General features: G+C 47.3%; 11 protein-coding genes across 11 annotated transcripts; 6 read left to right on the top strand and 5 right to left on the bottom strand.

Annotated features, from left to right (window-relative positions):
* Window positions 1–118: 118 nt before the first annotated feature.
* Window positions 119–1,669, bottom strand: AGABI2DRAFT_150872 (hypothetical protein; the record flags this gene model as incomplete). Its single annotated transcript, XM_006461015.1, has 8 exons — window positions 119–156; window positions 210–277; window positions 333–714; window positions 763–813; window positions 944–1,060; window positions 1,121–1,212; window positions 1,271–1,390; window positions 1,500–1,669. 8 exons carry the CDS (start codon window positions 1,667–1,669, stop codon window positions 119–121), a joined length of 1,038 nt encoding a protein of 345 aa, XP_006461078.1.
* A 992-nt stretch (window positions 1,670–2,661) lies between these two features.
* AGABI2DRAFT_192618 (hypothetical protein) lies at window positions 2,662–3,375 on the top strand. The gene is made up of 5 exons (XM_006461014.1): window positions 2,662–2,752; window positions 2,814–2,888; window positions 2,938–2,975; window positions 3,041–3,110; window positions 3,161–3,375. The coding sequence occupies exons 1-5, from the start codon at window positions 2,746–2,748 to the stop codon at window positions 3,193–3,195; spliced, it is 225 nt and encodes a 74-aa protein (XP_006461077.1). The 5' UTR covers window positions 2,662–2,745; the 3' UTR covers window positions 3,196–3,375.
* A 1,039-nt stretch (window positions 3,376–4,414) lies between these two features.
* AGABI2DRAFT_70394 (hypothetical protein) lies at window positions 4,415–5,674 on the bottom strand (the record flags this gene model as incomplete). Its single annotated transcript, XM_006461013.1, has 6 exons — window positions 4,415–4,504; window positions 4,560–4,578; window positions 4,627–4,802; window positions 4,849–4,901; window positions 4,949–4,987; window positions 5,044–5,674. The coding sequence occupies 6 exons, from the start codon at window positions 5,672–5,674 to the stop codon at window positions 4,415–4,417; spliced, it is 1,008 nt and encodes a 335-aa protein (XP_006461076.1).
* A 1,015-nt stretch (window positions 5,675–6,689) lies between these two features.
* On the top strand, window positions 6,690–9,914 carry AGABI2DRAFT_204536 (hypothetical protein; the record flags this gene model as incomplete). Its single annotated transcript, XM_006461012.1, has 14 exons — window positions 6,690–6,898; window positions 6,954–7,077; window positions 7,136–7,185; window positions 7,234–7,356; window positions 7,406–7,454; window positions 7,510–7,583; window positions 7,636–7,726; window positions 7,788–7,887; window positions 7,941–8,225; window positions 8,327–8,835; window positions 8,892–8,913; window positions 8,963–9,010; window positions 9,119–9,813; window positions 9,870–9,914. The coding sequence occupies exons 1-14, from the start codon at window positions 6,708–6,710 to the stop codon at window positions 9,912–9,914; spliced, it is 2,406 nt and encodes an 801-aa protein (XP_006461075.1). The 5' UTR covers window positions 6,690–6,707.
* Window positions 9,915–9,920: 6 nt separating this feature from the next.
* Window positions 9,921–11,535, bottom strand: AGABI2DRAFT_185370 (hypothetical protein; the record flags this gene model as incomplete). Its single annotated transcript, XM_006461011.1, has 7 exons — window positions 9,921–10,200; window positions 10,251–10,316; window positions 10,365–10,584; window positions 10,632–11,140; window positions 11,199–11,261; window positions 11,317–11,413; window positions 11,462–11,535. The coding sequence occupies 7 exons, from the start codon at window positions 11,533–11,535 to the stop codon at window positions 10,036–10,038; spliced, it is 1,194 nt and encodes a 397-aa protein (XP_006461074.1). The 3' UTR covers window positions 9,921–10,035.
* An 87-nt stretch (window positions 11,536–11,622) lies between these two features.
* Window positions 11,623–12,777, bottom strand: NUZM (NUZM NADH-ubiquinone oxidoreductase). Its single transcript, XM_006461010.1, has 4 exons — window positions 12,638–12,777; window positions 12,468–12,581; window positions 12,299–12,419; window positions 11,623–12,244 (listed from the first exon to the last, which is right to left on the bottom strand). The coding sequence occupies exons 1-4, from the start codon at window positions 12,705–12,707 to the stop codon at window positions 12,022–12,024; spliced, it is 528 nt and encodes a 175-aa protein (XP_006461073.1). The 5' UTR covers window positions 12,708–12,777; the 3' UTR covers window positions 11,623–12,021.
* Window positions 12,778–13,322: 545 nt separating this feature from the next.
* AGABI2DRAFT_192610 (hypothetical protein) lies at window positions 13,323–14,356 on the top strand. Its single transcript, XM_006461009.1, has 3 exons — window positions 13,323–13,796; window positions 13,849–13,907; window positions 13,960–14,356. Exons 1-3 carry the CDS (start codon window positions 13,376–13,378, stop codon window positions 14,197–14,199), a joined length of 720 nt encoding a protein of 239 aa, XP_006461072.1. The 5' UTR covers window positions 13,323–13,375; the 3' UTR covers window positions 14,200–14,356.
* A 49-nt stretch (window positions 14,357–14,405) lies between these two features.
* Window positions 14,406–15,708, bottom strand: AGABI2DRAFT_178379 (hypothetical protein; the record flags this gene model as incomplete). Its single annotated transcript, XM_006461008.1, has 2 exons — window positions 15,346–15,708; window positions 14,406–15,278 (listed from the first exon to the last, which is right to left on the bottom strand). The coding sequence occupies exons 1-2, from the start codon at window positions 15,583–15,585 to the stop codon at window positions 14,406–14,408; spliced, it is 1,113 nt and encodes a 370-aa protein (XP_006461071.1). The 5' UTR covers window positions 15,586–15,708.
* A 195-nt stretch (window positions 15,709–15,903) lies between these two features.
* Window positions 15,904–18,366, top strand: GGT1 (gamma-glutamyltransferase). Its single transcript, XM_006461441.1, has 11 exons — window positions 15,904–16,313; window positions 16,361–16,667; window positions 16,719–16,871; window positions 16,921–17,080; window positions 17,137–17,242; window positions 17,289–17,388; window positions 17,442–17,504; window positions 17,558–17,732; window positions 17,784–18,068; window positions 18,124–18,189; window positions 18,259–18,366. The coding sequence occupies exons 1-11, from the start codon at window positions 15,970–15,972 to the stop codon at window positions 18,300–18,302; spliced, it is 1,803 nt and encodes a 600-aa protein (XP_006461504.1). The 5' UTR covers window positions 15,904–15,969; the 3' UTR covers window positions 18,303–18,366.
* A 164-nt stretch (window positions 18,367–18,530) lies between these two features.
* Window positions 18,531–20,795, top strand: AGABI2DRAFT_192609 (CEL4a mannanase). Its single transcript, XM_006461007.1, has 13 exons — window positions 18,531–18,751; window positions 18,804–19,011; window positions 19,068–19,169; window positions 19,236–19,336; window positions 19,397–19,448; window positions 19,513–19,524; window positions 19,578–19,668; window positions 19,719–19,825; window positions 19,882–20,031; window positions 20,084–20,150; window positions 20,208–20,407; window positions 20,460–20,483; window positions 20,539–20,795. Exons 1-13 carry the CDS (start codon window positions 18,643–18,645, stop codon window positions 20,633–20,635), a joined length of 1,320 nt encoding a protein of 439 aa, XP_006461070.1. The 5' UTR covers window positions 18,531–18,642; the 3' UTR covers window positions 20,636–20,795.
* AGABI2DRAFT_221512 (hypothetical protein) lies at window positions 20,766–22,399 on the top strand. Its single transcript, XM_006461006.1, has 7 exons — window positions 20,766–20,897; window positions 20,959–21,057; window positions 21,122–21,238; window positions 21,291–21,381; window positions 21,431–21,669; window positions 21,727–22,034; window positions 22,090–22,399. Exons 1-7 carry the CDS (start codon window positions 20,799–20,801, stop codon window positions 22,292–22,294), a joined length of 1,158 nt encoding a protein of 385 aa, XP_006461069.1. The 5' UTR covers window positions 20,766–20,798; the 3' UTR covers window positions 22,295–22,399.
* The last annotated feature ends 898 nt before the right edge of the window (window positions 22,400–23,297 follow it).

Here is a 23,297-nt window from a genome sequence, read left to right as displayed (position 1 = left end):
AGGTTTCGGACAGCCATATATAGTGAAACCAGCATATGAGATCATCTATACCATTCCCTTCTCCGATCATTGTTGGATCTACCCACCCTCCCGTTCCGCCCTCCCCCTTTCCCAGCCTCTATTTATCTCCGTCAAGCGACCACATGTAGTACACGCCTAACAGAAACTCGTATCAGCGCATCCTCTGTCGCGTTCCTGCCTGCACGCACCAATGCTCCTGTAGGGTTTCCAACTTTCCGTCAACGCCTCCATCTCGTCCGGGGTTAGTAGCGCGCCTCTATAGATAGTATACGGCATCAGCACACAGCCACCATATCTTCCATCACGCTTACTTGACTTTTTTCTTACCCGAAATCCTGCTTCTCAACTCACTAATGCTAAGTGTCTTTGGAAGTGGTTGTATGTCTGTACCCGCAGGTTCCCTCAAAGTCTTGGTGATCGAGGGCGTAAACAGCGGCGGTAATTCACTGGGCCTATCCACCTTCTTCTCCTTGTTTCCACCGGAGTTGCGGTGGCTGGATTTTTCGCCCGTGACAGGCAAATAACCTGCTTCAACGTCATCGTCACTGTCTCCCGCATCAATCTGTGTGGCTTTTGCCTCTTTCTCCTTTACCTCAGCCTGGCTCAGTTTTTTAGGCGAAAGGCTGAATGGGTCCGAGGGTGAGTGAAGGGCCAAACACCATCGAGCGAGACCGCGCTGGACGCCAAGGTCACCTGACAGTCGTGAGTGCATCTCTGACAGGGCTAAATATGAAATCTAACCTATCGGAAGAATGTCCGGTCGCCTTAGGGAAAACATAGCAAACATGTTAACTGGATCAGCAGGCGCCACCATCAATGAATGTCTTCGGGCTTTCGTGACTTTAATTTTAGGCTTACCTGTCCACTGCAAGAGATGTGTCATCATATCAGCTTCATTCAAGGAATTTGAGTGGAATCCAACGCACGCTTCCTATTCCCCGCACTTGAATCAGCATGTCAGCCAAGTCATCGTCATTCGCCGACAAAATCTTCTTTGTTGATAACCGACCATCGGCAAACCGTTTGGCGAGGTCTTGAACTAGATACATGACGTCAATTAATCCGTCGTAGTCCGTTTCCAATGTTACCTTTCACGCACTATATTCCGCTTTCCGAGTACTCAGCCCAGCACTTCTTAAAACTGATATATCAGTTGCCGCTACCTGAGAAGGTGTTGGGAAAGAGTTGATTCTGGACAAAACGACAATTTTATCAGTCAAGAAACCCAACTGACGTGAAACAGGCATACGGGTCGTCCCCTGGCTTTTCGGGAAGTGTCGGATCATACAAACGCTTGAATTTATGTATGATGGACCTGGCAGCCAGCCATGAGATTTGCTGTCCCCTAAGCTCACAAAACTGATTCAGTCTATGGGACTTTCTACACGTCAAGAGTTCTCGTACAGGATGGAAGTAGAAAGAGCCCTGAAAGTTAAAATGAGCCGAAGATACTTCTCAATAAAATGCAGGAGTCTAACTGGAATGGATGAAACTGCTCCAAATTCTCATACGGCTTGCATGGCAGCTTGTTAAAGATGGCTTCAAAGCGATGATCAACTCCAATGAGATGCTCCTTTGCGTCTTTGAGGGAAAATGTAAGTACTGCCGGAACCAATGCATCCGCATCTTGGTCTGTAGGATGCTCCATCACTTGGCCAGTGGGCGGAAGACTTGATGTTGCAACCGGGTTTACACGAGGCTTCTTCATTGCATTTGCCTCGCTTGGTGCTCCTTGGTTTGCTCTCTTCCTCGTAGGCAACACCTTATTTGATACTTCTTCTGCTTTCTTACTGAATTCTCGAGCTACTTTTGCTGCTAGTCTTGATGAAGAACGTGTTGCGGACATCATGCAGAGCGATCAAATACAGACAGTCTCTTCTTAATGCTTCAAGTTTGTAGTGTGCTGATGGTGACTCGAGTGTCGCGTGAACAAATGACTTATATAAGTGCCTGCGGATCCGAAGATGTCCCTGACTGAGTCTTATTAATCATCAGCGCTCATGTTGAGATGGGTCTAAGTTGCATTCTATGCATGTGTAAGCTTGGAATGGTGGAATGTGAGTGTACTGTATACATAGAGTGTTCGGCTCATTTCTGTAGCCAACTAATACCATACCTCGCATCTTTTTTCGGCCGTCTCAGAATGCACTCGATCAGAGGAATAGCACGGGAGAAATATAGCCCGATTACCCGCCGGCGCCGCCGGTAAGTCACTCCTCACGAATTAAAATAGACTCAATGGATTGAACCAATGATTGACGAGTCCCACGATCGCTGTATGGCACAGCCTGGTACAGCACAGACGCCGTGGCACGGGACTTGCTACCATATGCTAATACCATGGGTTTTCTGGTCATTTCACGGAACACTGTCAAGGAACAACATGATAAGATTCAGATCAACTGAGTAAATCCGAGATTTCCTTTATTCAGATTGTATTCAAAATAAAGGGATACAATCATACCCCATGTTTAGCCTATCTGATCATATACATACTACATAACAAAATAACCTTCCAACTGGCGAAATAAGGGAGGATGATATGTCCACTGTCCTGCTCATTCAGCATGACGCTCGGATGGACAGCAAAAGTGACGTGCTGCGAGTTCCGCAGTGCCACCTCCATCAGTCATGGTACCTCAGCCCAAAATATTCAGACATATAAGAAGTCGGCAGATCAGAGTCATCTTCTCCTCTTTCACTCCATCATCGACACTTCCAACAATGCCCAGTAAGCCGAATTCGCAAAGGACTCGAAGAGACAGATGACTGAAGCTATTGATCTGTTCCAGGAGTCATCGTAAGCTTCCAAAACGAAATAACTGATAGCGAGATGGACAAGGCTATAAACGACATCAAAGCCAACGGTGAGTACTAGAGCGAGAATTCTCCTTCATAACTGACTATGGTGCGCAGGTGGAACTATCAAGGATGATTACAGGCCCTTGTTGAAGGTAAGAGTCATTCCTACTTCTTGGAAAGACTGAAAAAAAGGTTAAACTTGATGTATCAACTCCAGGCCGTCGCTGCTGACATCCCAGAAAGTTACTCGGGAAGATTGACTGACGACAAGTTGGTTAAAAACATTGGTAAGTTGCATTTGTCTCGCCTGCATTGCCCGACTGACAAGTCTTCTCAGAACTCGACAGCGTTGTTACTACCCAGGACATGTAACTTTAGATGCCACAATCGGGTAGCCCATGATCGCCAACCTAGGGGCGAACCTTCGATGTATATGATCTTAATATTGATACAGAAATTATTCGATTGATGTGCAGTAGTATGATAACAATACTCTATCCTCCGTCCACTGTGCATGGAATTTGGTTTAAGGTCGTCAACTGGCCAGCTAATACCGAGTACCCTTCGCTACTGTACGCATTGGTCTGATCTGTCGGATCATTAAAGTTCCTTTCGTTGTCCCGTGGTGCTTTGTCTGAAAGATGCAGACCATCCCCGCCTCCGAGTCGGGTTCCACAGTGTCCACACTCCGTTCTCATTGTGGTCCATTATATATATCTCGATTGCCTTACGTCACTGTGGGGGTAGGTGCCACTCGAGGGCTTTGTCGGCAGTCTCTTTTCAAATACCCATATTTAGTACACTCCACAGCGGTACACTATTGTGTGCACATTCGATCGTAAATCTAGATAAATGAAAAGCCTGCAGTAGATCAATGTACCGGTCGGCGCATCAATATTTTGGCATTTACTCAGCTTTTTTCACTTGTGCAAGCTATTTTTAAGAAAAGTGACAAAAAAGCGGCAAAAAAACTGTTGCCGCATTTTGGGCCCGGACATGAAAAAAAAAGTTGGGCTCCTACATCGGATGCCGTGCATAGCAGAAAAAACGAAAAAGTGATTTTTTTTGTTGGAAAATACAAGACATCACTAATAAATGTATCTGATCTTAAAATGACCTTCTTTATACTTTCAGCTTTTGCGCTTTACGAAATTTGACTAAAGTGTCGACTTGCTGATGGACCATGCGTCTGACTTCATATATTCAGAGAAAGATATACTATTACTCTACTTAAGGCGGCATTTACAGAGGCTGAGTTGTTCATCGAAACATAACGAGGCTACGATAACCACTGGACTATATATCAGAACGCTACACACGCAGTAACAGCAATACAAGGGAATCATCAAGATACACCGGCACGAAGAAAGCTTATACACGCGACACAACATGCGACACACAATAATAGAAGGGTATATGGTTTGGAAAATCGTAAAGTCATGGGCTTCATAAGATATTACCATTTACGGCGCGCTTTGCTAGGCGCTGTATTTGTAAACGTTACTTGGCGCACTGACTGAGCCAGGAGCAGCAAACGGGGGTATAGGTGTCAGGAAGGGCATCGCTTCAAGAACAGAGAGAGGGCTCCAGCTCAGTGAGAGGGATCGCTAAGGTTATCCTCATCTTTCACGGGATTAGCAGACGACGTGGGTGGATCTGAGAAGTCCCAAGGGCGAGGAACCTAAAGTAACCGCTCGTGAATATGTTACCAGACCAGTGACGTAATAATGATTTACCAGAGCTGCTGGCATAACCCTGAAAACCATGAGAGATTGAAACGACATCTTTGGAAACGGTATTTACCAGGTTGCAGCGCACACGACGCCTTTGCCCTTATCCTGCCTTTTGATTTGGTCGAACTCAAAGTCGATGAATCGGGATATATAACGAGCTATTGGCAAGATTTCTCGGACACCATTATTTACTAGAGAAAGGGCTGTGAGGAAATTCATGACCGCTCCTGCGATTGATTGAGTCCTCTGGAAAACATCAGACTAACAAGGGTGTGGGAAATGCGGAACTCACGGAAAGATAACCCAGAGTGGGCGGTGGCAGTAGTACTTCGAGACCCCACCAATCTTCAACGTGGTGAGCATAAGGCTGAACAGTTGACATAGTAACGTACAAGTCAAAACTGATATCCGATCCGTAGGCGGAAATATACCTATGAGGGTCCTGAGCTTTGAAAGCCACGGCGTCGAGAACATAGAATACACATACCCGTATGATCAGGAGCAATAGATTTACCAGCAGCATAACAAAGAGCCATGAGCTGAGGAGTAATTTGCTCGATACCTTTGAGTACGGTTTCGGGGGTTGGCACCGCCCCTGCTAGTATTCCAGGACCGTCTCCAGGCTGACCAAGGCCTAAATCAGGAGTACTGATAAGGTCAATGACGTGGATTTCGTTCAACCATTGGGCGAATTTGTCAAGGGATATGGAGTCGAATTGAAGCATAGATGCTATATCCGGGCTCCCGTTGTAGTCGACACTTGCCGCAAATTTGGAAAAGTACAGTTCATCTTCTTTTGCGTCGGTGTGTTCGAGACAGACAGCATGGATCGGAGCGACGCTCACGGCTGGAATCCGATGATCAGCCTCTCTGGAGGAGCCACTTCCAGCAACTGGAAGTTTGCGCAGTTCGGCAATGATACTGTTGGCAGTTTTGGGCTTGATCAGTTGAGACTTGAGTTGATCAAGCGCTATGGCTTTAGTGGCTCTCGGACCGGCCACAGTCGGGGGGTCAGTCAATAACGAGCGAACCACCAGGGCCGATTTCTTTGCTTTCTGTGATGGAGTCTTCCGTTTCAATTGCTGGTACCAAACTCTTCTCTCCTTGACAGAAGTCATGGCCTTGGATCCTGTTGCACTTGGGATACGCGAATGTCCAGAAGTCGGGTGTGAGATAGTTCGAGGGACGGAGTTGGTCACCATCGGAGGCTGAGGGACATGCCTGACAGGTTCTGGGGGTGCTTGACTGAGTTGAAGAGGGCGAGAGACGTTAGAATTGGAATAAGACGCTGAATAGGATGCTGACGTCGATTGGGAGGATGAAACTGAGCCCATTGTATCGTGGGGAGATGTTTGGCGTGCGCGAGTCCCTGCATGGTCTATTAAATTAGTCTCGACTGATCAATCCAGTTTTGGTAGGCAAAGGTCAACTGGCTAAGGTCGCAGACTCGCAGTTACACCCGGCAACACCAATCAATAAGAGTCATGTTCCTCGAGCACTTGGGTTGCCTTTTGTTGGGGAATACGGTGTTTATGGTAAGCCTTGATTGCCAGTGCCGTCGAAGTACGGGTGTAAGCCTCGTCAGCTTACGATCCCTAATATAGGACTGCCTTCTCGATTAGGAAACTGGACGAATGTGTGATATCTCTTCTTTCCCTTTGAGTCTGTTGTGCTTTCCGATACCTCCAGCTAAGCTCGTCTCCCTCCCTTTCCCTCCCTTCTTTCCTCCTCTACTGAGGCTATCGTGATTCCAGACGCCCTGAACCGTTTCATTGTTGACCAGATGCTCACGTGTCCAAATATAGCGCTTCACTTCTGGAGCTCAACATTTCCGGACCTAACGCTGCCACGGTATTCGTAAATACGTACTTTTCCATGCCTGTCATAGTCGTTGTTTGGCGGAGTCTGCGCAACGGGCCGTATCTGGATTTATATCTATCCCGACTTGTGGAATGCATAGTATAACATCCGACCCAAGTACGATGGTTTTATTACATTTTTTGTCCATTGTCCACGAAGAATACAAATTTCCAAATGCGGTTCGACAATACCGAGTAACTTATTAGAACATATGATGTTAAGCCAGGCTGCACAGCCACATTTGATCATCTCTAGAGCTCGAACTCCACGTCAGGCCTCTACGCATCACACATGTCCGACCGGTCCACCCGCGCTGGATATCAGCCAATAGCACAGAGCAGCGACGACGAAACTGACGTTGGCCTCCTTGGAACAGAGCAAAGGTTGCTACCTCAACCATCCATTTCCACGCGTGGCCTTGGGCAAGGACGTGCTCGACCAGGGAACATAGATTTAAAAAAGCTCGACAGTGCATTTAAAAGGTACAGTACCGATGCAATGTAGTTGGCTTATGTGCTTAGCCACTGTTCATGTCAGATGGACAGAGTCGATCGCGCAGAAGGTAAAACGAAAGCAAAAGAAGAAACAAGAGCATTCGAAAAAGCAGATATGGAAGAGCGTGTTTGAGCCGCAACTACAAAGAGTCCAGGGTGCGGAAGTTGTAAGCACCTTGCAAATTGTGCTGCTGAACGGCGACAAAGTGATCTCGTCTTTTCCAGGTCAAAACGCTGGACCACAAACCTCCAATGACGCAAGATGAGTTCGAAACGTGTGTGGACTTTCTTTCCGTGTGGTTTCTCATCTCAATAAATCAAAGGCTGGAACGTTCCGTGAAGATTGCGATCCTAGATGGAATCCATCCAAAAATGATTTCGAAAGGATCGTCTGGGTCGTACTTTGCTCGTGCAAAGGGTCCGGGTGGACGGGTGCGGACAGTAGCGTAAGTCCCATTTAATGTTTCCGTAGATCTCCTTTTTCATTTCCTCAAGTGTCTTCAAACCCAAGGATGAAGAACCCTATGGAAGGCTCAATCCCAAGGTACATTCTATCCATTCAGACTTATATCAACCGGCCTTTGACACTTAAATGCTAGACCACGAAATGGATCCATCGCCAATTTCGGTGGATAATTCCTTTTGGTCGTGCTTGCTTGATACCCAATCTAAGGTGCATATCCATTCCTCACGTAAAACACCCCTCACTCAGTCGGTTTTACTAGCTACATTTCGGAAGCTGCTGCGTCGCTGCTGGACAGACGGCTAGATTTATACATCGTTCCACCTACTTATCTTGTTTCTCTCTCAAGTCCAGTGCGAATGCCTCACTTTTCATGAAAGCAACTCGCTTACCTTTTCCCGATATGTATCGTAGGCGTTTTTCTATGATTGGTTAGACAGGAGTGCTGCTAAGAAGGGGAAGCCTCTGCCCGAGAAGATTGGAAGTATGCAGTACTTTTTACATGGCTATACGGGTGTGTCTTCAACTTCTCATTCGAGGATTGTCATCTTATGTTTTGCGGTATAGATGCATCAGAGTTTCTGAGACGGCATCCGTGGCCCGGCAGAGCGATTTCGGATACTTTCAACGACTCTAATCATCGGCATGGCAACATATCTAAACGTTTATTGCATACCCTTAATATCATGTGTGGCAAGACTGGTGATGGGGATGAATTGTATGATGAGGCTGACTACGAGGATGAGAGGGTTCTTTTTGATGCCACCGAGTCCCCTGATGTGCAGGGCCAGTTTTATTGGACACAGTCTCTGCAACAGAGTTTTCGACAAGAACTCGAAAAGTATGCTCTTGGTGTTTTTCTTGGTACAATGACTGACTCAATGTGGTATTTTGTTACAGGCTGGTGATCCTAGGTAATGAATTTATTTCTATTACGAAAGGGGTGACTCAAGCATTTGCAGACTACCTAATGCTCAATACTGATCGTGGCGCAGATAATTATATGATTAAATACTGTGAAGGAGACCATGAAAAAGCACTTGTAGACGTCGCTCCAACTCGTTCTGTGCGACTAGAGATGCCTTTGATGAGCGAGTTGAAACGAACTGATAGTACGCCACCCCCCTCCCAGAGAGCCGATGCCAGTGGTTCTCGCATGGCCAACGTCTCTCCAGCCTTACATGACGACTCGCATGGTGCAGGCTATACACGAAAACCGCATATCCATATTGCCGCTATTGACAATTCTCTGTCTTTCCCTCACGAGCACCCTCAAGGATGGCGATCGTATACTTATGGCTGGTTGTACCTTCCTGTCAGCATTATTGGTCGACCGTTCAGCGAAAGGACGAGGAACCACTTTTTATCACTTCTTACGTCAAGAGCATGGTGGGAGGAAACAACTTTTCAGCTTCGGAAGTTATTTGCAGTGGACCCGGATTTCCACCCCAAGATGTTTGCAGTGAGTGTAGTGCGACCCATGTCGCCGTAACTATTGTCGTCCTTACATTTTTAAAGCGACAAATGGCAGTTATTAAAGGTGAGATTGGGCTGAACTAAGCACAATTTCGGACTCATCGTTTCGTCAGGGCAAGCATGGAACATAGTACAGTCTTTGAAACATATTGTGAGTCTTAGTGTCATACCTGATAACGTTTATTAAATGTGGATTTTAGGATGAAGGTGAACAACTAACGAGATGAGGCGAGGCTATAGAATGTGATTGCTAATCGTTATATCAACAGGGCCGCTAGAGCTCACTCGTCGACAAAAAGTACTCGTGTGGGACGATGAAGTCGAAGTACAAGAGGAAGTTGTTCACGACGCTGAAACTGACGTTGAAGCCAATCTTCCTTCGCCTCGGATGTCTGTCAATAGCGTTCCTATCATACAACGACCCCGGAGTCGAAGCTCAACTGGTGACTTCCCTCCTCCAATGCGACGTACTTCCACAGATGCTTCTGGGCTTCCTCGTCCTGTTCCATTCGTCGCTAAATTCCAAAAAATTCATCCTGGAACTACGGGAGTCACTGTTTTGGAACACCTAGAGCGGTTGGATGCTGTCGAGGCAAGCTTGCAGCGTCTAGGAGTAGATGAGGAAGAGGTGGATGTCGGAGAGGCTATCCAGCCTAGATCGTTGCCAATCTCTCAGTCAAACAGTGGCAGCCACAGAGACATGTTTGGTGTTGCCCCAAGTTCTGCACCTAACGTAACATCTCCATTTTCTCCTCCCGGAAGTCCCCTACCGACTGTGCCTGAAGTTGCGTCGTCAGCAAATTCTATCTTGGAGGAGGATTTAGCGGCCATGTCCAAGTCTACCTCTCACGTCGAGGGACTTGGGCGGTCTTTTGGTCACGAGCGACTTGAAAGTATCGCGACTTCGAATATTGATTGGATTCAGCCGCCAAGTGAGAACACAAAAAAGACTGTCATTATTGAGGTTAGTAGTCCGGTCCGCCATTCAGCAACGCAAATTTTGACTTCGTAAATTTGCAGCGGCTGGAAACAGTCAACAAAAAGCCTCTTTGCTCGTGTTGGTAGAATATTGGTTTTGTTTAATCGCCTGCTATGTTTTTTCTCCAAGCAACACTAGTTAAATTATGGATACATATCGTTTAAGATGCCGCGTCTCATTAACGACAGAAGATATGTTATCGAGAAATTATTCACCCTCCGCCATCAACCACTGGGCAAAATCATCGAGTCTCTTACTTTCTGTATCTTCGCCTTCAAGATCCTCACCAGCCCCGGATCGCTTGAATCGTTGCCTACCAACGAAGAGACTCGCTTCGATGCGTCTACCGTCGAAAAAACGGCCATTCATCCTCTATGCACTCAGGGTTAAAATGGGTGCGGTGACAAGAGAAGGAAACATACGAGGATACATGCTTGGGCACTAATTGGATCTCGAAATTTGACCGTCATAATTCCATCCTTTTCTTTCTGTTGAATCGTCAGGCAAGAACAATGCCAAACATGAACAGAACCCACGTCATATAAGACTACGTTAGTCACTTCGCCCAGTGTGGAGCATTCTTCCCGAACATCTTCTTTGAGTTCCAGAAGTAGTGTAGCATCTTTCTCTAAATCCTCCAAAGTGAACATATGTCTCAAGACGACAACTCGATTGTGTTTGCTGATATCCTTTCCAGGATCTTCGGGCTCTTTCGCGGGTCCGAACCCATCTTCGTCATCCCATTCTAGAAGCTTCCTGACGAGAATGTGAGATAAAGGATGCAAAAGGTGAAATTTTCATACTTTTGCATTTTCCCTATTCTTCTTGTTGCCCTTTTTTTGTCGACTACCTTTCGTGGTTGGCCTCCCTCTCTTGTCGTAGTATTATTTTTATGACCAAAGTCGGCTTTTGAGACATGCATCACAGTTGACGAATCTCCAATACGTAGTTCTGCTTCATCCAATAGGTTGATGGCAAGAATCACCGAGTCTTCCTTGAAATATACGACCAATGCCTCGCCGATAAATGAGCCATCTTCTTTGGCATACATCTTCACCTTCGGTTCACCGACATCGTCTTCTTCGATGACGCCACAACGAGAAAACCGTTCCACAATTTCATCCTGCTCAGCATCAAGAGGAAGTCCGGTCACATAAACGGCTGTATTTTTTGACTTCGGCGCAGTATGGTCGCTTCGGCCTCTTTTGGAGGGACCAGCTACGGCATTCGGGTTTACAGCAGTAGAGCCTGTGTAGTTTTCGGGTTCTTTACGCTTCTTGCTCTCGCGTTTGAGCACGGGCACTGCGGGTGTCTTCGGGAAACGGTGTGCTGAAGTTAGATTTTCATACCGGCCGTCTCAAGGGACTTGCCTCTTCGTCGACTCCAGGGACCGAATACGCGGCTTGTTGTTGCTTGATCAGGTCCTCGTCTAGCTAGTGGTTTGTTGATGACACGCGATCGCTGCGTAGGACGCGATAGGTGACGTACCAGAGGAAGCCAAGAAGCTTTAGCGGTGTCATATTCCATTTCTGTTCCATCATCTTCCTCGTATCTCCACGAGTTGGAAGTCTTATTGAAATACACCCTGAAGAATAATTTAGCCTACAAAACGCGTAATTTGTGTCTGAGATACCTAGGGTCATTGGCGAACGAAAGTGCCTGATTTCCGGATGGGGCGGGTGGTGGTGGTGGTGGTGGTGCGGACATGGTTGTTTATCGCTGTTTGACGTCAAGTGACGCCCATACATTATCTACACGGAGTACTCCTCTATCAAGGGTACGGACAAACGTGCAGCATCGACTCGGGAATTATAGTCTAGGTTCTCGCAACCAAGCCCTTAAATCAAAACTTGTGCTGTTCTTCCGTGGCTCACTTCTAGACGCTTCCGTGTTCTCACTCAATGGACTTCAAATTTATCAATGAATGTATGAAAACGGTACTAATGACTGTGTTTATGAGGTCTGATTCGTACACCTACTTCGGATTACGAAGTTCGTAATACGATGACTTAACATGCCTCTAGAGCCAGGACGTTTTTCTACGACTTTCCAATGTTGTTGGACCGGATGCCAAACCTACGGATATAATTTGGCAGGATAGGACACATGCCTTCTCCTTGTAGAGTAGAAAAAAACAAAGAGGCCAGCATGGGGATCTAAGCTCACAGGGGTATTTCGGAGTTCTTCTACGCTCTAGTGGTACAGGACCATGGGGAAGTAAGCAAAGGGATCATGAGGAGCATCTGCAGAACGCTTGGGCTGCCACCGTTGAAAAGCGGTGGGAATGCTGGGAGGAAGTTTCTCTTCTGAATACACCTTTGTTGCGCTCGTAATTGTTGAAATAGCCTGAGAGAGGGTGGAGGATTGGGGAGTCGTACTCGGCACATCGCTCTTGCCTTCTTCGGGTGCAGCAACACTAAATCGAAGAGGTGAGTTCTGGACATCTACCCAAAATTGCGGCTTAGCTTACGCTTGCGCCCCAGAATGCTCGATCAACAGTTGCGAAAGCTGAGTTTGCGTAACTACCGAAAGCTGCGGATAGGCACGCCGAACATCACGTTTGTAATATGGGTTTTGAGCGGGATCGGAGGCTAAGGAGAGTCAGCACCTGGAGTAAACATATCCAGGGAGCTGGGCACCTTTGGTTGCAGGGGTTGAATAAAGTTCCGGTCTAGATGCTGGGGGAGGATAGCGGTGGAGTCCTTGGATAGGCAAACCGCTGGAGATTTCTGGGTTCACAACAATAGCATTGCCTATAATATGTCGAGTATATAGAGGGGAGAAGATGACGAATAAAATACAAACATACGGAAGTTTTTCCAGAAGCCTTTTGGGCTGAGATGGTAAAGAGTTGACTCGGCTGCCTTCTTCGTGGCCATGAAAAGCGAGTGGGCGTAGACGGGTGCACCTCCTGCAGTCACGCCGTCGTTATGCAGTGACAAGTGACAGCTGGCCTTCGGATAATGTCCGGACCCTCCCGGCCTCTGGTCGAGATCCTGTTTTGATAGCTGCCCAGTCCAGCAATGATCCTTTCAATATCCGAAATCTATTTATATTCTTACGGAAGTCGTCAAATATGCATCGCACGCGTCTTGGTCCGCTAAATGGCCTCTGTATTCGATTGGCTTGCAGCGAGATTCTAGTAGAGCCAAGGTAAGGCACCTAAGCAACGCGTCAAAGGTGCCGATGATCCTGAATGTCGATGGCGCCGCTATTTTGTAATCTTTACCTCCACCGAGGTCAGTCACAAGCTTCGGAACAAGGATCTGTACATAAAACTTAAGTAATATAACCTTAATAACGAGCATCACCCTGCTGCTTTCCACCCTAAGCCTACATGCTTCCTACTCGTTGCAGAAAGAATGAGGGCGACACAAGCAACTCAAGCCCCAAATTAACTAGGTTCCCGTTGCTCTCGCGGCGATCGTGCCGCAAATCGCGCAATATCACCAATAAAAATGCAATCCGCACACCCTTCCATCCCTAAATATTCTCCGTCTCTACATATTTAAACCGCCCCTCATTCACTTGTCTGTCTTTCAGCAAGATGACCCCCACATTTTCTAACACTGGCTCCTCTGAATCGGGCACTTCGGCGTGTCCCCCCGTTGAAAGTGTTCCCGGAGAACGCAGTGTTCACGATGTTCCAGACTTGAGTGCCCAAGCTCTCGCTGATCTCTCAGTCCCCATTTTGTATCTTCCACCGCGTCTGTCGTCCCTCCCTGACAACGTTCTGCCAGACACTCCCATTGATCATCAAACTGCCAATCGCCTTCCGCACATTGACCCAGCATCGCTCTCACTCCACAAATCTCTTCACAGATTCAGGCCTCTAACATCAGATTATGCCAGCATGACGTATGCCGACGCCTTTAACTGGGCGGAAATGTCTTTGCCAGCAGAGGAAGAGCGAGAGTGGTATTGTGTTGTCTTTCGCAGCAGACGAAAGCCTGGTGTTGATGAAGATTGTAAGTTTTAGACACTTTCACATTTGTGATCACTTTTGACGGCTACGCATAGTTTCAGCTTTATACGAAGCCGATAGACTTGCTCATGAAGAAGCCGTCCACAATGGAGGGGTATTAGCCCTTTCTTCAATCTCGTAGACGAATCTACTGATTCAAGTCTTAGCTCATCATGTATTGGTTTGGCAAACCTCATCGAGAAACTCGCATGAACATGGCTACCTGTATCTGGCAAAGTCGAAAACATGCGGTGGCAGCTAACTCACGACCCCACCATATACGAGCAATGAAACTCGCATCCAAGTTTTATGAAGTGTATGGCTTGGAACGTTATTGTCTCCAAAAACACAAAGGTGAGACGGGTATTGTGGTGAAAGCGTACACCGGGGGTGAAGTTGGGTGGTGAAAGAGATCGTCATTCGTGTATTTGTTCGGTGTAGACTTATTCCACTCGATGGGTTTCAAGGATGAAGCACTATCGATTATGTATCTATTAAACTCTGATTGGATAGTAATACTGTTGGAGCCGACAATAAAAAGACTCTCGGGTCATACCCAATTGCAATCAGGGTTGCTTCCGTTTGAGCCAAGCCAAGAAATACACGAGACCTTTCAATTTTTAAATTCGGCGTTCAAAACTGTTTGAAAGAAAAGTTCATCCGGCGAAGGAGACCTGTCAGAGAGTGTATGCTCCTCGCCCGATGTGAAATGGTTCAAGTGTAATTCGATACGAGATTTGTCTGGCCCTAGGTTATATGGTCCTGCACCTTGGAAAGTGCCTTTACGATCGAAAGCAGTCCATCGAAAGTCAAGGTCCGTAATTTCCGAAGGAGGCGGTAGACTCGACTTCAGATGGTCCTCTGGTTCGAAAGACGCAGCCTTCCCAGTGGAAAACGCAGCCCTCGCTGGGTCTGGAGAGGAGTAAACATCTTGAGACCCATTAATGTGCACCGGAGTCGCAAACGTAGAAATGACGATATCCCTGTCTGGCGAGAGATGCTGCCAATCCTCCAACCCCGCTTCATATGAGCCTTCCATGGCGCCGTGGTCGGAGCTTTCCGTGCACTCGAATGGTGGTTGGAGAGATTGTAAATCCACATTATCGAACGTTACAAGCGGAGGTGTAGGAACGCGGAATATCGTAGAAGCTGGGCCAGGTGTGGAGAAAGGTTTGATGCCTTCGGAGACCTTTGATAAATGGTGAGCCGAGTAGGATGCACTTTCAACCAAGCTGCTGCTACTACAATCCGAGATGCGTTGTGAGTCATTGATAACTAGCGTAGGACTTCGAGATCCATTTTCCATGTTAATGAAGGAGATGGGATATTCGGATTCTGACACCATACTGGGTGTTTCTATAGCAGTCAAGTCGGACGAGAGACGGGTATCGGATGGAGAATCCAAAACTGAAGACAACGAGATTCTTAATGGATGCCCTTGCGGGAGTGTCGCGAAAGTATGCGCCAACCAGCCTGGAAGGGGATCCTGAGAACCGAATGTAGAGTTCGGTGTATTGAGTGAAGACCGTGATAAGCATAGATCCTAGTACTACCTTGCCCGTTGGGCTATATGAAATTGCCATATCTTCTTCACACGGATGGTCTTCTGCTTGTAGAGTAGATCTCAGATCATCGTCTGTCGAACAGTTGAAATCCTCCTCCGTGCATCCAGAGGAACGTGTAAAGCGTTCGTCGGATGCGTATCCAGGCTTAATCGCCGCAGACCTTCCCGAGGGTTTCTTACTATCTTTGTTTCTCGGGTATATGCGGGTCAGGCGCATCGTTTCCATCATCTTATCATATCTGCTGTTGAGGCTCAGTCTCAATCGTCGCTTTGCGTCCGGCACAACTAGGGCGAAGGTAAGATAATCGCTGGATAATGTGATTCTGTGGACCTTGCGAGATCAAACTTTTCCTGGACCTCGGATTCAGTACAGTGGAGATGCAGACACCTTCCGACTTGCCTTTTGTCCATGATTGTGGTGGGGAAGGTAGAGCATGTGACGATGTGCGATACCACCGGCCCGTGAAGTAGCTAGTTATTAACTATAAATAGACTCAGTAGTGATATTTTAATTTTCATTAGTGTCAGGGTTTTACACACGATTCCACGTTGAGCATTCTGCAAGCACGCCGTCTTCGGAAATGCCCTCTGCATCTTACTAACCGTCTCTCCCATGCATCCGATGGGTTTCCTGTCAGAGAAATCCATCCGGCGCCGCCCAACAAACGACAGTATTAATGACCTTATAATTACTGGCATCATTACTCTAGGTTCTATCGTTCTGCTCTACTGGTGGCACTTGGACTTCCACGACCTCCGACCGTCAGGCAACCGGAACCGTATTTATCCACGAGGCACCAGGGATCCGGCGTACCTTATTAAGGCGTATAATGGTGCTGTCGCTGCAGAGAACGAGCTATGCTCTAAGATGGGCGTTGGCGTACTCAAACAGGGAGGGAATGCAGTCGACGCCGCTATCAGTGCCACGCTTTGCACAGGCGTTGTGAACATGTTCTCGTAAGTCCCAGCGAAGTTGATGGTGTCTTGCATGCTCATTTCTACAGTTCTGGAATCGGTGGAGGAGGATTCATGATCGTTCGATTACCTCCCGAGTCACCGGGGGAACCTTCGGAAGTATGGTCAATCAATTTCCGGGAGACAGCACCTGCATTGTCAAATCAGACAATGTATGAAAACAACCCGTTGGGGTCCCGATACGGAGGGCTGGCTGTGGGAGTGCCTGGAGAGATTCGCGGGCTGCAGGAGGCGCATCGCAGGTGGGGCACCATCCCATGGAAGGACCTAGTAGAGCCGGCCGCAAAGCTTGCTGCACGGTGGCGCGTCCAAAAGGAATTAGCAAGGCGTATTCAAGTAGGTGTTGCCGCCTGGATCAAATATTTATGTTTACGCGCAAGCTTGCAGATGTACTCGTCCCTCATGCTAGATAGTCCGGACTGGAGTGCCATATTTGCACCACAAGGAATGTTACTGAAAGAGGGAGATAGGATATCTCGGGCAAATTACTCGCGAACATTGTCCATTATTGCAGAGCAAGGTCCTGACGCTTTCTATGATGTGATGTCTGCCGCCTTTCGTCGAGTTCTGTCGATTGACATGAGTACAGGGACCAATCGCTGATGCACTTGTCGAAAAGGTCCGTCAGACAGGTGGAATATTGACCACGGAAGACCTGAAGCAATACCGTGTTCGAGTGGATAAGGCGTTTCATGGAACTTACCGCGGTAGACATGTGTATACCAATCATGCACCAGGAGCTGGTCCTCGTAAGGCCCTGTTTGTCCTTATTGCTCGAGAGATGCTGAAACTTGTGCACCACGAGTCTTACTGCAGATGCTCCATGTTCTTGAGAACTACGATCTAACAGAAAGAACACCACTTAACGTTCATCGAGTCGTTGAAACTCTGAAGTTCGCTTTTGCCTCTCGGTATGTACGATTTTCCATTGTAATATATACCCTCACCACACTGTAGGACGCGAATGTCCGATCCGGCGTCTCACAATGATACCCAACGTATGGAGATCATGATGACGAAGGAATACGCACACGAAATATATACCAATATAACTGACGTGAGTTGCACTTCTAACTTCGTGTTACTTTCGAATCTCACCTTTCCAACTAGGACAAGACTCATCCCCCGGAATACTACAACCCCGAGTATGGTATGAAGCCTGATCATGGAACCGTATGTTCCACAGTTTCTTCCGAGTTCCCAGGTTGTTGAAAGGTTTACATCAGAGTCACACGTCCATAATCGATCGAAATGGAATGGCTGTTTCACTAACGACGACAGTCAATAGCGTTTTTGGCTGCCATGTCTTGGATCCTACCACTGGTATGGTGCTGAACGATGAGATGGACGATTTTTCTGTGCCTGACACACCTAATGATTTCGGGTTATGGCCTTCTCCATGTAAATTGCCTTCCCTTTCTCTTGTTTTACTTCTGTTTATGGCTTCTCCAGATAATTTTCCCCTGCCGGGAAAGAGGCCCGTGTCATCCACTGCCCCTACTATCATTGAAAATGCTGATGGTTCGATTTATGCCTCTATTGGTGGTGCCGGCGGAGCACGAATTTTCGGTTCCATACTTCAGGTTCTTCTCAATCTTGACTGGGGCCTTGATGCCAGTGAAGCGGTTGAATTCAGTCGTCTGCACGACCAATTGTATCCGCTGGTTCTGGATGCAGATGAAGATTATCCCTCGGAGTCGCTGGAATTCTTGCGACGGTTGGGTCACAATGTCACTGGTTAGTTCTGGTTCCCTGTCAGCACTGGAGTTCGCGTTGTGCTAATTCTCCGAAGTTGCTGACATCAATAGGATAGCGGCAGTTGTTCAACTTGTGGTCAAGAGAGATGGTGTCATTTACGGTCCGTCCTATACTTCCCCTGTTCCTTCTTCGCGGCCCGTCTCACGTATTTCTCACGTATGTTATTCAGCCGCGAGCGATTCCAGAAAGAATGGGATTGCGGCGGGCTATTAGCTTTGTCTGTTCACTCCTGAGAAGAGAAATTTACAACCGATTTAACGTAATGTATATGTTATCTGCAACTTAACTTGAAGATTTGCGCTCCTTACGCTGCTATTCTCGGCGGCATTTAGACGTTGGCTTCCTGTCATGATTTTTCCGCGATGCCTGAAATAGGTTTCACAATGTTACTTGTGGCGTTTTGACTTCTTTGAGGCAACGGAAGAATTTCGCATGAATGACCCAGACCAGGTGCACAGCGAGAAATCCCCGGTATGGCGTGTCAAGGCGTTTGTGTCCGTTATAAAAGACAGACTAGGTGACATGACTATTGCTCTGCAAATACCCTCAGAAAATGAAGCCTGCGATTAGATTCATTATTTTGGCTATTTCTATCTCTCTAGCGACCGCAGATGTTCCAGTCTGGGGTCAGTGCGGTGGCAGGGGTTGGACGGGAGAGACAGGTCAGTAATTCAACTAACTCGAGTCATCCTCGTAATCCTGAAAGAAAGATAGCTTGTGCAAGTGGATCATCTTGTGTCGTGCAGAACGAATGGTACTCGCAGTGCCTCCCTGGATCAACAACTCCAACAAACCCTCCCCCTACCACTACCACCTCCCAAACTACCGCTCCTCCTGCCACTTCACACCCAGTGTCGACCGGATTTGTCAAAGCTTCTGGTACCAGATTCACTCTAAATGGCCAAAAATACACCGTTGTTGGGTCCGTATTGTCTCTATCAGTACGTGAAGTGACTTATTGATTTTTTGCGTTTCTAGAGGTAATTCCTACTGGGTCGGTTTAACTGGGCTCAGCACCAGTGCAATGAATCAGGCTTTCTCTGACATTGCTAACGCTGGAGGAACAACCGTCCGAACATGGTAAATATCGTCATGGTGTTTGCGACTGAGATGTCATTAAAGCCCGAACTTATGATATACTAACAGGGGATTCAATGAAGTAACCTCGCCAAACGGCAATTATTATCAATCCTGGTCTGGTGCCAGACCTACTATAAACACTGGAGCGTCTGGTCTACTTAATTTCGGTAGGTGATATTTGATTGCGAAAAGGTACTTGGGGTAGATGGCTTAATACGTTTTCTCAGACAATGTGATTGCTGCGGCCAAGGCAAATGGAATTCGTCTGATAGTTGCTCTGTGGGTTTCTTGCATTATGATGCGATATTGAAGCATGTATTGACTGATCCTTTGTTTCGGTTAGGACGAATAATTGGTAAGATGAATTAGTCCTCGTACAACATCCACCGACCAAGGTAACCTATTTAGGGCGGACTATGGTGGCATGGACGTCTATGTCAACCAGATGGTGGGCAATGGCCAACCACACGATCTTTTCTACACAAACACCGCAATCAAGGTGGGTAGTTCGCAAACGCCTTGATACTTATCAATTGAACATCGTCTTAGGACGCGTTCAAATCTTATGTCCGGGTCTTCGTGAGTCGCTATGCCAACGAACCTACCGTAATGGCTTGGGAGCTTGCAAATGAGCCGAGGTGCAAAGGTAGCACCGGGTGAGTTTTTTTAGACCATAATTCGGTGTATTAATCTTAATTTCTGGAACTGACAGCACGACTTCTGGAACCTGTACAACTACGACCGTCACGAATTGGGCCAAGGAGATGTCGGCGTTTATTAAAACCATTGATAGCAACCATCTCGTTGCTATTGGTGATGAGGGTTTCTATAATCAACCCGGTGCTCCAACTTATCCATACCAGTAAAGTATTTCATTCAATGCTTTTTCAGTGAGTCTAAACAACGTGACATAGAGGAAGCGAAGGTGTTGATTTCGAAGCTAATCTCGCCATCTCCTCTGTCGACTTTGCGACCTTCCATGTAAGGCTTTATTCCTATACTAGTATGGTCCCTTCTCTGACGTCAAGATTCTTCAAGTCCTATCCGGAACCGTGGGGACAGGGTGCCGATGCAAAAGCCTGGGGCACTCAATGGATTACAGATCATGCTGCCAGTATGAAGAGGGTCAACAAACCCGTTATCCTTGAAGAATTCGGTGTAACTACCAATCAACCTGATACTTACGCTGAGTGGTTCAACGAGGTAGAATCATCAGGGTTGACTGGTGATCTCATTTGGTGCGTAGGTTTAGTTTAGCACGATCTTTACTGACAGATTCTCCGTGTGTAGGCAAGCCGGTTCTCACTTGTCTACGTTGGTTTTCTCTCTTTTCGTGCAAAGTTGTTTGTATACTGATTTCCGGCAATAGGGGAGATACACACAATGACGGTTATGCTGTCTACCCCGATGGTCCAGTATACCCGTTACTGAAGTCGCATGCAAGTGCAATGAAAAACCGGGCTTGAATTAGTATTGTTGATCACGATTGAATTGTACTTGTATTCCATATCTGTTTTTGTTGAAAGTAGTACACATGCGTACATACCGGTAAATAAACACTTTGAATTGTGATGCATTGCCCAACGTGTCATCTAATAGCGCTATACCACTGGTTCTTGACATCCCAGTATGACGGGGGTAATTGACTGGGAGTTATTGTCATCGTACGCTGGTCTTATTGGCTTAGCGGTGCTCTCAATTTATGCCGGCTCGCACGGCTCGCTACCGGTATTACAGATTGAATTCATGCAGTGACACATGTTAATATCATGCGACTTTTTCGTTCTAGAAAAAATTGACTGCGGGTCGAGAGGGCGTGGTGGATGAGGAGGATGGCGAGGAGGAGATTGACCGCATGACTTCGAATGATGCTTGGTTATTTCCCGTTGTAAGCATCATCCTATCTTTCGCTCGGGTTGTATGTCTGAACGGAAATTATATTATTATTATAGCTTGCATCAGGCGCGTTATTGGGACTCTATGTCGTCGTCAGATATCTTGGGACAGAGTGGATCAATTGGTGCCTCAATTGGTATTTTTCCATCATTGGTTTCGGGAGCGTATGGAAGGTGGGTGCCTCTTATGGGTGGATTATGTATTGTCGACTGAGATAAATCTTAGTCCTCAAGATCCTTGGTCCGATGGTCCATGGGGGATAGCCGCTGGAAAACCTTCCACCGATATACCTTTGTCATTCAGAGGAGCACGCAACGTTTGTGATTTGAATTATCGAGGCTTGCACTCACTGAGGTTTATTGCAGCTTTTGTGTCTTTATCCTGTAGGACACCTACACTCTTTTTGCTTCCCGTTGCTTTTGCGAACGCGATCTGGTATCACATTGGATCTTCTTCACGGAAATTCATATTCACCGACATTTTGGGACTATCATTTTCTCATAATGCGCTATCACTTTTGAGAATTGATTCTTTTAAAACGGGATCGATTCTATTGAGCGGTCTCTTCTTCTATGACATTTGGTGGGTATTTGGGACCGAAGTGGTATGTTGCCCTTGTGTTGACCTTATGGTTTTGTGGCGGTTGACGTTTTCCAACCAGATGATCAGGGTAGCAACTTCCCTCGACGCCCCCATCAAGCTTCTTTGGCCTAAATCTTTGTCCGTGGTAAGTGAGCGCGGATATACGATGCTTGGGTTGGGTGATATCGTGATTCCTGGGACGTTTATTGCACTGGCCTTGCGATATGATCTGCATAATTATTTGAGTGCCTCTGAGAGGAAGCCGGAGACGAAGTTTCGGAAACCGTATTTTTATGCTGGCTTGGTGGCATATACCCTGGGTTTAATTGCGACTACGGTTGTTATGCATGTGTTTCGCGCTGCACAGCCAGCGTTATTGTATCTGAGGTGAGCATCTCGCGTCGCGTAGTCATGACGGGTGAGGAGACTGATTGTGTTATAGCCCTGCTTGCATGCTGTCTTTTGTGATCACGGCGACTTTTCGGGGTGAACTAGGAGAAGCATGGAATTGGAGTGATGGGCCATCATCATTGGCCAAGCGGGGGGGCGAAGACGGCGACATAAAGACCGAAGTTGTGTCGAGCACGTTGGATGAAAGCGAGCTGGAACGGCCTGTAGGTGCGGTGGATGGATTGAAAGGGACGTAGCTACATGTACTACGAATGGATTGGGTATCGATCTAGAGTGATATGTGTTGGCTCGTTGCTGCCGGACGCCGTGATGGGAGGCTAGGACCAGCTTAGTAAAGCAGGATCTTCGCTTCTGATGAGGGTGGGCATGTCAGTGATCATTATGTGTCAAGGAACGTTTAAGCATTCATAGAAGGGGTAATCTATCTTTGGGACGCATAGATAACAGGGCTGCCGGATATGGGAAAGGAAATTGGAAATTCCATCTAGCGATGATATTTTTACCGGGCGGCGGCGTTTTGACTGTCACGCGAGATTGCAGTAAGCGGGAATCTCCTTATATATATTCGGTGATTATCAGTATTGATCGTATGTGTGTTTTTTTTTGTTTTAATTTCTGGGTGTTCTTTCGTTGGTTCTTTGCATGGCGAGATCGATTGACCGGTCGATTCGCACCGAAAAAGAAGGATGGGTGATGTTCTTCTGATTTTGAGTTGTCCGAAGACCGAGCGAGGGGGTGGTCTAAGAGCACGTCGAGAAAATATAACCAAGTGGACGAATGTGGAAGGAGGACTATTTTTAGGGTGCAAGTTTCATATGGGGGGGGGGCCGCCCAACGGCCGATTGGGTGGTCCAGGCTGGGTTCGTGTGGAGCGAGCGGGACGACGCGATGCCGTACGGAGAAATAAGGAACTATATTAGGAAGAAGAAAAATGAGAGGATCGGCGGTGAAAGGGCAGGAAGGAGGGGGGTGGGTGGCCCAATACACGGACGATCCTGGCTTGATGTCCGGCCGCTTGCAGGCCACGTATTGGATAGACGAAAGCGAGTCGCGTCGGGCAGATCTCAGGTTCGATCTGAGACCCCGGGGACCCAGCGAGCATCTGGTCGAAGTGGCAGGGTGTGTTCTCTGGGCAGAGATAAGCGTGAAAAAAGGTCCGAGAGAGGGTGGATGCGCGGTGTGCAGCAGCGCGGGCAGGGAGGAGGGCGAGGGCGAGGACGGGTGGGTGGGTGGTTGGGG

The sequence above is a fragment of the Agaricus bisporus genome (genome assembly GCF_000300575.1).
Source record: "Agaricus bisporus var. bisporus H97 unplaced genomic scaffold AGABI2scaffold_5, whole genome shotgun sequence".
Classification (NCBI taxonomy): Eukaryota; Fungi; Basidiomycota; class Agaricomycetes; order Agaricales; family Agaricaceae; genus Agaricus; species Agaricus bisporus.
Note: the sequence above shows the minus strand (reverse complement) of the source record. Positions and strands in the feature narration are given on the sequence as shown.

What these genes read in the sequence shown, in the direction of transcription:
- AGABI2DRAFT_221512 (XM_006461006.1), top strand. Translation starts at nt 20,799, where the DNA reads ATGACGGGGGTAATTGACTGGGAGTTATTGTCATCGTACGCTGGTCTT. An exon ending in CATTCAGAGGAGCACGCAAC is followed by an intron (nt 21,382 to 21,430) that starts GTTTGTGATTTG and finishes GGTTTATTGCAG; the next exon opens with CTTTTGTGTCTTTATCCTGT. An exon ending in GGGTATTTGGGACCGAAGTG is followed by an intron (nt 21,670 to 21,726) that starts GTATGTTGCCCT and finishes TTTTCCAACCAG; the next exon opens with ATGATCAGGGTAGCAACTTC.
- GGT1 (XM_006461441.1), top strand. Translation starts at nt 15,970, where the DNA reads ATGCATCCGATGGGTTTCCTGTCAGAGAAATCCATCCGGCGCCGCCCA. An exon ending in TGCACCAGGAGCTGGTCCTC is followed by an intron (nt 17,081 to 17,136) that starts GTAAGGCCCTGT and finishes GTGCACCACGAG; the next exon opens with TCTTACTGCAGATGCTCCAT. An exon ending in GAGAGATGGTGTCATTTACG is followed by an intron (nt 18,190 to 18,258) that starts GTCCGTCCTATA and finishes TATGTTATTCAG; the next exon opens with CCGCGAGCGATTCCAGAAAG.
- AGABI2DRAFT_192618 (XM_006461014.1), top strand. An exon ending in AAACGACATCAAAGCCAACG is followed by an intron (nt 2,889 to 2,937) that starts GTGAGTACTAGA and finishes TATGGTGCGCAG; the next exon opens with GTGGAACTATCAAGGATGAT. An exon ending in ATTACAGGCCCTTGTTGAAG is followed by an intron (nt 2,976 to 3,040) that starts GTAAGAGTCATT and finishes TATCAACTCCAG; the next exon opens with GCCGTCGCTGCTGACATCCC.
- NUZM (XM_006461010.1), bottom strand. Translation starts at nt 12,707, where the DNA reads ATGGCCACGAAGAAGGCAGCCGAGTCAACTCTTTACCATCTCAGCCCA. An exon ending in TTCAACCCCTGCAACCAAAG is followed by an intron (nt 12,420 to 12,467) that starts GTGCCCAGCTCC and finishes GACTCTCCTTAG; the next exon opens with CCTCCGATCCCGCTCAAAAC. An exon ending in GAGCATTCTGGGGCGCAAGC is followed by an intron (nt 12,245 to 12,298) that starts GTAAGCTAAGCC and finishes TCTTCGATTTAG; the next exon opens with TGTTGCTGCACCCGAAGAAG.
- AGABI2DRAFT_192609 (XM_006461007.1), top strand. Translation starts at nt 18,643, where the DNA reads ATGAAGCCTGCGATTAGATTCATTATTTTGGCTATTTCTATCTCTCTA. An exon ending in ACACAAACACCGCAATCAAG is followed by an intron (nt 19,669 to 19,718) that starts GTGGGTAGTTCG and finishes ACATCGTCTTAG; the next exon opens with GACGCGTTCAAATCTTATGT. An exon ending in GCTCCAACTTATCCATACCA is followed by an intron (nt 20,032 to 20,083) that starts GTAAAGTATTTC and finishes AACGTGACATAG; the next exon opens with AGGAAGCGAAGGTGTTGATT.
- AGABI2DRAFT_192610 (XM_006461009.1), top strand. Translation starts at nt 13,376, where the DNA reads ATGACCCCCACATTTTCTAACACTGGCTCCTCTGAATCGGGCACTTCG. An exon ending in GCCTGGTGTTGATGAAGATT is followed by an intron (nt 13,797 to 13,848) that starts GTAAGTTTTAGA and finishes GGCTACGCATAG; the next exon opens with TTTCAGCTTTATACGAAGCC. An exon ending in AAGCCGTCCACAATGGAGGG is followed by an intron (nt 13,908 to 13,959) that starts GTATTAGCCCTT and finishes TTCAAGTCTTAG; the next exon opens with CTCATCATGTATTGGTTTGG.